Source organism: Arvicola amphibius, chromosome 8 (assembly GCF_903992535.2).
Source record: "Arvicola amphibius chromosome 8, mArvAmp1.2, whole genome shotgun sequence".
NCBI lineage: Eukaryota > Metazoa > Chordata > Mammalia > Rodentia > Cricetidae > Arvicola > Arvicola amphibius.
The window spans coordinates 116,199,985-116,208,565 of NC_052054.1; the positions used below are offsets into that span (position 1 = coordinate 116,199,985).

General features: G+C 48.0%; 1 protein-coding gene across 1 annotated transcript; it reads left to right on the top strand.

The window, feature by feature from the left end:
- Positions 1 to 577: 577 nt before the first annotated feature.
- Positions 578 to 7,172, top strand: Resp18 (regulated endocrine specific protein 18). The gene is made up of 6 exons (XM_038338357.1): positions 578 to 704; positions 3,039 to 3,143; positions 4,618 to 4,762; positions 4,938 to 4,977; positions 5,087 to 5,176; positions 7,122 to 7,172. The coding sequence occupies exons 1-6, from the start codon at positions 599 to 601 to the stop codon at positions 7,170 to 7,172; spliced, it is 537 nt and encodes a 178-aa protein (XP_038194285.1). The 5' UTR covers positions 578 to 598.
- Positions 7,173 to 8,581: the final 1,409 nt, after the last annotated feature.

Below are 8,581 nucleotides of genomic sequence, written 5' to 3' on the forward strand. Positions count from 1 at the left end.
AAAACTCCTACTGCAATTTAGAAACGTCCACACTGTCCCATAGGAAGCAGAGGGTCAGGTGGTTAGTTATTCAAATAGATTCATTCTAAAGAGTACTGTGGTTTGGATTAGGGCAACCGCAGTGGCTGTGGGAAATTGAGGATGAACGTTCGATGTTTTGTGGGTTGAATCCACATGGCTGCTAAAAGATTTTAAATGGATGAAAATAAAACGAGTGTCAAAGGCAATAGACATCACACTGAGTGCTCACTCTTCCCTCGCAGTTCATATTTAAATATCACAACCAAACCCATGAAGTTGGTCCTGTTCCCACCCCCATTTTAAAAGCAATCAATTTCTCCCTCCCTGGGGACTGAGAATGAAGGTTTATCTCGAAAAGTGTGTAGAGGGTAAGGGCAGAAATTCCAGAAGGTCGAATGGACAGAGGCCAGAAGGAGATGGCGGACTTGGGAAGGCGTCCGCAGGGGCAGAGCCCGCTTGCGATTGGCCGATCTGCAGAGGAGGGCTCTGCAGATCCTGGCCCAGCCCCCTGGCTGTTGTTGCCACCTCCACTGCGACCTAGCAGGTGGAAGGAAGCGAGCGCTCGGATCCAGGGAAGATGCAGAGCTCGTTGAGGCCCGAGAGCTCCGGGGGGCTTCAGCTCCTGGTCTGCTTCCTTCTGCTTTACAGTCGCCCAGGCAGCTGCAGCGACATAAATACCCACGGTCAGGAGGAAACCCGGGGGGTGCGGGCAGGGCCAGAGAGCAATTCTGAGAGCAGAGGAGCTGGCCTTCGAGGCTGAAACTCAGGACAAAAACCGTTTGGGATGACGGAGGAGAGGAATGCAGAGAGAGAGAGAGAGAGAGAGAGAGAGAGAGAGAGAGAGAGAGAGAGAGAGAGAGAGAGAGAGAGAGAGAGAGAGAGAGAGAGAGAGAGAGAGAGAGGTGTAGTCTTGGGGCTTGTGTACGGAGTCTAATCGTAGGAGGAGCGGACCCAGGGGAAGGTTAGGGGTTCGGAAAGAGTGGGGAAGACAGAGATGGGTTTGGTATAGAAACAGGAGTGGTTGTATTTGGGTACTTGGTCCGGGATCAAGGGAGTAGGCTAGTGGGGCTGAGAGACAGAGCAAGGCTCAATCACTGACCCGCAGAGCTCAGGGGGCTGGGATCCGGTTTCTGGATGGGGTGGGAGTGCTAGGTTGGGGTGAAACAGTTTGGAGGGGAAAGAAGATGGTTCTGCTTCCTCTGACTCTGTTCTGCGCCATCCTGGATGGACTTGGTGCGCACTCCGCAATAGACAGTCGGGGACAGACTGCGCAGTCTCAGAATACCTGCGCAGACACTGCATAAAGTCCTAGTCTGACGTCCAGTCTCCCGGCGGGATTCCTGGGTTTGGAAGCCAATGCAGGGCATTCGCAAAGAACTGTGGGATGAGGTCTGGTGTCAGACGAAGGGAGGGCTGAGGCGGGTGGAGTTGGGGTGGCGTGGGGGTGGGGTGTGAATTGCAGATTCCGAGGTGTCTCTCCTTACCGCCCACGGTGACCGCTCCTGGCCCTCAGCACCACGGAGAGCTCCAGCCATTCTGTGGTTCTGGTGTAGCTGCAAGTCCCCGCAACTCCATTAGTGCTCTGGGGACGCTGTCTCAGACAACAACGCCTCTCCTCCGGAAGTTCTCTTATTCATCAGGACAGTAGAAGGTCCATTTCTTTCTGGGATCAGGATCGTTCCGATTGTATTGAGCATCCATCTGAATGGAGCGAGAGGGAGCATTGAACATTCTCGAAGACCTATGATTCTAGTACTAAAGAGGCTGAATCAGGATTGAGAATTTGAGGCCAGCCTTCTCTCTTTCTTTTTTTAATTAGCTAAAGTGGGGTAAGGAGATTTATTCTTTAGCCGTAATCACTTGTCTGGAACAAGAACCAGGAGTTTCTTCATCCCTGCCCTTCTCTTACACACAGTTGGGCAAACTGGGGTTTAGGGAATAGATCCCAACCTTCAGACCCTACACACAAAAATACAGTCAGCTCTCCCTGCCCGCACATTCTCCATCGTGGAATTCTGCATCCTCAATTGCATCAACGTGGATTGAATGCAGACCCCCCCCCCCGTCATTATTCTCTAAACAAGGCATAAAGTAATTATTTGCATCACATATTAGCTATTGTAAATAATTGGGAGAGTGTTTAAAATACTCAAGAAGGGGCTGGCAGGAGGACTCAGCAGATACAGACATTTGCCACCAAGCCTGACAACCTGAGTTGAGTCCTTCAGGCCCACATGGTAGAAGGAGGAAAACTGACTTTGGAAATTGTCCTCTGATCTCCAAACTCCTGTGCTGTGCCACATGCTTTTATGTGCACAAGTGCAATAAAAAAATAAAGTGTATGGGAGGATATTTGCAAATAACATACATATAATAAAGCATTTTGTATTAGGGTCTTGAAGATCTACAGATTTTGATATGGAAGGTAGTCTGAGACCCAGCCCCCTGAAAATACTGGGGAAGATGGTATTTTCTCTTTCTGAGGATTCCAGTTCTTCTCCCCAGTCCCTCCTGTCTTCAGAATTTTCCTTAAGATGTGGCTTGTCTGCTTCCCAGACTCTGCTTGTCTATCTGACTGCTCACCATGAGAGGGTAGCTAGCTCACCAAGAGTCCTTTCGCACCTGAACCTTCACAATTTTTTTTTCTTTTTTTGGCCTGTGCATTTGGTTCTTTTCTGGATATTGATACCAAGACTGGAAGCCAGGTGTGGCAGTGCAGACCTGTAATTCCAGAGGCAGAGGCTGGTAGATGTCTGTGAGTTTCAGGCCAGCCTGGTCTACATAGTGAGTTCCAGGACAGTCAGAGCTATTTAATAAAGCCCTATTTCAAACAATGACAAAATGCAAGGTGACTAGGGTCCAGGGGCTGGTGGTGACGAAGGAGAGAATGGCAGCTCTGACATGGGGAAGGGCCTGGCTTTCTGCTAACAATGAGGAAAAGGTAGTGACTTCCCGTCAGCTGGTATTTGGAGTGATTCAGCACAAAGTCTTTGCTGACAGCGCTATTCTGCCCTTAGATGGTCAGGGCCAAGTAGCATCGGAGCAGTTCTGGTCGTTCCAAGAATTTGCTGCTTCAGTCTCCTGGTACTTGCAACTTCTCCTCCAGCAGCTCATACCAGAAGGTAAGCAAAAGCCAGAAAACAGAGATGGGGGCCCAGTCGGATCTAGGGGAGAGTAGCAAGGGACTTTGGCCAGAGGGTAAGATTTCCCTTGTTTGCATGCCTTTACTTTCTTATCACCTTAGTGGAAAAGGGAACAAGAAAAAAGTGAGGTACAATCTAGATAAACAGATTGTTATCACTTGAACAAGACTGGAAGAGGACCAGTCCCTACCTACCTCTGGAACCATCTGAATTTTTCTAGAATCAGGATTCCTTAATCTCTCAGCCAAGAGTACATCTCAGCCTCTGAGTGGAAAACTATGTAATAAAGTAGAGAGCTAGGCAGTCCATTAAAGATGGATGGCTGATCTTTCTGTTGAGTTTCACATGTGCGTAGGTCGGATAGAAAATCTGCCTTGAGTCAACATTACTATACCCAATTCTTTAAAAAGTCCCTAGACCAGCAACACATGGATCATCATCAGGAAATCGGTTAGAAATATTCAATCCTAAAAAAAAAAAAAAAAAAAAAAAAAAAGAAAAGAAATATTCAATCCTAGGTCTGGGGCGGTGGCTCAGTTGGGAAATGTCTGCCATCCAATTAGGAGGACCAGAGTTTGTATCCCATCACCCAGACAGGAGCAGTGGCATATGTCTGTAAAACCTGTGCTGGGGGTGGGGACACAGAGACAGGGAGATTCCCGGAGCTCACCAAGCAGCTAGTCTCGCCCGATGAACTCAGCGAAAGACCCTACCTCAGAAATAAGGTAGAGAGCCAACAGGATGGCTCAGTAGGTAGAGGCACTTGCCACCAAGCTGGATGAACTAAGTTCAAATCTCACAACCCATGGAAAGGTGAGAGGAGAGAACTGACTCCATAAATTATACCCTGACCTACACAGCCATGTGCACACATGCACACACATGTGCAGACACACACACACACTCACAGTGGTGGTGTGGTGGTGGTGGTGGTGGTGGTGGTGGTGGTGGTGGTGGTGGTAATAAACAGAATAAAATGAAAAGTCAAGAAAAAAAAACACAGACTCAAAGAAAATAATGTGGGAAGTGATTAAAGAAGACACTCTGGTCTGCACATGCCTGTACACATGCACATGTGCACACACATACACACAAAGTAAAATGTAATTCTTTAACTTCACCCCAGCCTACTGAATCTGAATGTGAAAAACAGCAGCCTTGTCCTAATGAGTCTTACAAGATACTTTAACACACACCAACGTTTGCATAGCTGCATTGGAGAGGGATTTGGTGTTGTTTGGCTTGGTTTTGTTTCCGACTTTGACTTAACTTAATCCTAATGTGTCAACAAGAGAGTCAGTAGATTCATTAGCCAGGATGTGCCCTACTGTGCTCAGCAACCTATCCATACCACAACACATAACTTTCCCCAATTAAATGCGGTTTTATATAAACTGGAGGGAAAGGTGTCTCTGCCCCTGGTGTCACCTCACTCCAACCTTTCATCCTGCAGACCTGTTCTGGGTAGATGAAATAGCCGAAGAAGTACTGACCAAGAAGGTGGAGCACCTCAACAGACTCCACCTCCAACATAGGCTGTGCCAGAAGGATCAGAAGGATGGGAAGGCAGTCTCCCCCACTGCAGCCACTGCGGTGAGGTATGGAAACTTTTGGTAGGCCCCTGTTGTTTAGGGCACTAGAACTGTGTGTATTGTGTTCCATCTCTAGGATCAGTTGGGACTAATTCTATGAGGATAATACTTGTACTTCAAAAAGGGAGGGGGGGGGGTATTGGCAAGTTGAGGTTCCACCTGTCATCCCTGTCTCTTCTAGGTGTAAACAAGAAGAGAAACTTGGACTCTTATACCCCAAGGTGAGGCCATTTATCCTCCTCCAGACTGTGAACCCTGGCTTTGGATTCCTTTGGCTTTCCTGCTCAGATCATTTCTCCTTCCTGCCTCCTTCCTTCTCTCCCCCACTAGAATCCAGCGGTCAAGGTGAGCAAGGACCGATGCTTTGTCCCCAAAGTAGTTCCAAAGGCTCCAAAGCAAGAAGCAACTCACCCCACCAAGGTGAGGGTTCAGTTCTTCTAAGGACATTAGAGTCACAAAAACATGTTTAAATGGAGGGAGGGCAGGTATAAAAGAGGGATGAAGCAAACTTTTGTACCCAAAGGATAGTCCTTCTTGCTTATAGACTGCTATCTAGGTATCCAGATGAGAGAGTGGTGGGGCATGACACAGCTTCTGGGAGCCCCTAAGGAGGACAAAAGCTGAAAGATCGTGCATCTGGTTTGAGTTTAAAACAGGAATTGAAAACGGAAGGACTGCCAGATTAGCTAAGAGGAGCTCTGTATATCACGGAAGCATGGAGCAGAGGCTTCAACAGCATCTTCTGCCTTGCTCTGGGATGGCCCAGGCAGACTAGAAGTAACCCATCTAACATCTTTACAGATGGGGCACAGGCTGCTAATAAAGCTTCTTAGCCTGGCCGGGCGGTGGTGGCGCACGCCTTTAATCCCAGCACTCGGGAGGCAGAGGCAGGCGGATCTCTGTGAGTTTGAGACCAGCCTGGTCTACAAGAGCTAGTTCCAGGACAGGCTCCAAAGCCACAGAGAAACCCTGTCTCGAAAAACCAAAAAAAAAAAAAAAAAAAAAAAAAAAGCTTCTTAGCCTGTCATGCTGTGTCCATGCGACTAGACCCAGGCCTCCCGATTTCCAGCTTCCCCTGTATGATTCTTACCCTCTCACTTGAGGCCTTGGGGTGGGGGTGTCCCAAACACCAGATTTTCCCATAGTGAAAAGTCTTGTTTAGGGCTAAGACACAAATGATAAGAGAGTAACCGTCAGAAGACACAAAGGAGGGGGCATTGCAACCACAAATGTCTGCAGGCAAGAATGTCATGTCCAGGCAGAGGAGCAGAGCCTCCAGTGACAGCTAAGGATGGGGAAGGAAGGCAGCATCCAGTGATGACAGCTAAGGATGGGGAAGGAAGGCAGCATCCAGTGACAGCTAAGGATGGGGAAGGAAGGCAGCATCCAGTGATGACAGCTAAGGATGGGGAAGGAAAGCAGCATCCAGTGATGACAGCTAAGGATAGGGAAGGAAGGCAGCATCCAGTGATGACAGCTAAGGATGGGGAAGGAAGGCAGCATCCAGTGACAGCTAAGGATGGGGAAGGAAGGCAGCATCCAGTGACAGCTAAGGATGGGGAAGGAAGCCCACATAGGGGCTCACATAGCACACTTTACATTAAGAACAGTGGGGAGTTACTGAAATATTTAGGGAAGGGAATGTCTTAATGAGACATTTAGTTTTTAAAAGACCATCCTAGTTGTGAGGCGTGGTGGTGCATACTGAATCCTAGTATTCAGGAGACTGAGGTGGCAAGATTGTAGCTACAGAACAAAACTCTGCTCCCTTTAAAAAAAAAAAAACCCTACAATGATGATGGGTAATGGAACAGTAAGAAGAACAAGAATGAAAATGGAGATGTGAGAGATGGGCCACTCTGGTCCAGGGAGGCAGAAAGGGCTTGGGTTTGGGTAGTAGCAATGGAGCTGACGGTTGTCCCCTCCTGCTTTCCCTATGCACACCCTCCATCTAGAGGCAGCCTGTGAAGTGGGTCCCAGTCCTTGATGCTTTCCAGGAAAACGGGCTCCCATTCCTGCAGCATGGCGGCTAGGAGTTCTAAACCTGGCTTAGTTGCTGGGGTAACATAATATGAGCTAAATGACAGAGACGCATCTGTGCAGTACAGCATCTGTGCTGTAGTGCTTCCAGGAACACGAATGAAGTTTTGCCATTTTTCTCCAGCTCCCTGCTATAACAGAAATCAGCAGGAGGAGAAGCTTTCTGTGCGAGCCAGGAGCTTAGGCTATCAACCCATGGGCTGAATCACCATGGGGAAGGCTTACTCAAACCAAATAGTTATTAGGTATTTGAGGGAAAATGGCAGATAGGGAGGCACAATGTCTCTCCAGCCTGACTTCAATTTCCTTGTTTCTTCTCTTTTAGGGCTTCTTTGGGCCATACCCCACTGTGGGTCTCAACCTTGTTGCTGACTGAGATCTCGTATAAAGACCCTTTCCCCAAGACCCTTTCCCCAAGACCCTCCTCATTGCCCTCAAAGGGGCAATCCTTGGATGACCCAAATAAGGATAATTAAAGTTGACTCTTATGCAAACGCTTTCTGTGAGCCTGTCTCGAGGCCGGGCACATGGGACAGGAATTGAACAGAAGTTCCCACGGGAGAGAGGTAGGGGTAAAGGAGACACAGCTCTGAATGCTTGGCCCAAGGCTGGTTTCTGAAGTAGAGGATGTGAGGGGTGACCACCGCTGTCACAGTCGCCTTCTCCATTGCACCCTAGCCATGTTGTATGATCTGGCTGCCCGGCCTTCCACGTTATGTGGAAATAGAATCCACATTTCTTCCCTGTCACATCTTTCCATTCATCTGTTCCTTGCATCCATCAAATCAATTAGCCATTGCTAGTCTCCCAAACCTGCTCCTATGGCCTTTGTTCTTCGTTTAACCCTGAGAACCATTGTGCCAAGCTCCTGTGGTCGTCTGCATTTGGTACTTCAATGAATATACCTTATAATCTCGGAAACATTGAAGAGTAATCAGAGATAGTATAGATTCATTCAAGCATCCGAAGAAAGCAAACATGGTGGGCATCCCATCCCTTAGCTCCTGACCACATCATCACCTAACCACAGCAAGTGAATAGTTTCTATCTCTGCTAACATCTTCCCATCCCAAGCCCTGAGTTCTCTGCGTCTCATCTGGGTATTCATAGAATGTACCTTTCTGTGCTTCAGACTGTCCTGAAGGACCTGGGATTTAATGTTCCCGAGAAGGACTTTCCTCACGGATAGTTCTGAAGAATATTGGATGTTCTTTAGAGGATGCCCAGTGGCTGTCAACCCAGTGGCTACCAGCTCCCAGTGGTAACCTGCTCAACACCATGCTTCATACCATAGACCACCTTTTCTTCTTCCTTCCTTCCTTTCTTTCTTTCTTTCTTTCTTTCTTTCTTTCTTTCTTTCTTTCTTTCTTTCTTTCTTTCTTTCCTGAGACAGGGTTTCTCTGTGTAGCCCCAACTGTCCTAGAACTTGTTCTGTAGACTAGACTGACCCCGAACTCAGAGATCTGTTTGTCTCTGCCTCCAGACTGCTGGGATTAAAGGTGTGTGCTGCCACCACCCAGCTTGGACTTTTCTTCTTTAATAGGACTGAGTTTTCCAGTCCTAATGTGTAGTTTCCAGGACTACCTCACACATAAAATGCAGCTCCCAATTTCTTGTCTCTTTTGAGTTGGCTCCTACTAAGTCTGCTGTGTGTTACACAACCCTCTAGGCATGGGCACACACCCTGCGAGGCATGAGTACACACCCCTCTAGACATGGGTACACACCTTCTAGGCAATGATACACACCCTCTAGGCATTGGTACAAAACCCTCTAGGCACTGGT

What these genes read in the sequence shown, in the direction of transcription:
- Resp18 (XM_038338357.1), top strand. Translation starts at nt 599, where the DNA reads ATGCAGAGCTCGTTGAGGCCCGAGAGCTCCGGGGGGCTTCAGCTCCTG. An exon ending in CAGCGACATAAATACCCACG is followed by an intron (nt 705 to 3,038) that starts GTCAGGAGGAAA and finishes TTCTGCCCTTAG; the next exon opens with ATGGTCAGGGCCAAGTAGCA. An exon ending in CCAGCAGCTCATACCAGAAG is followed by an intron (nt 3,144 to 4,617) that starts GTAAGCAAAAGC and finishes TTCATCCTGCAG; the next exon opens with ACCTGTTCTGGGTAGATGAA.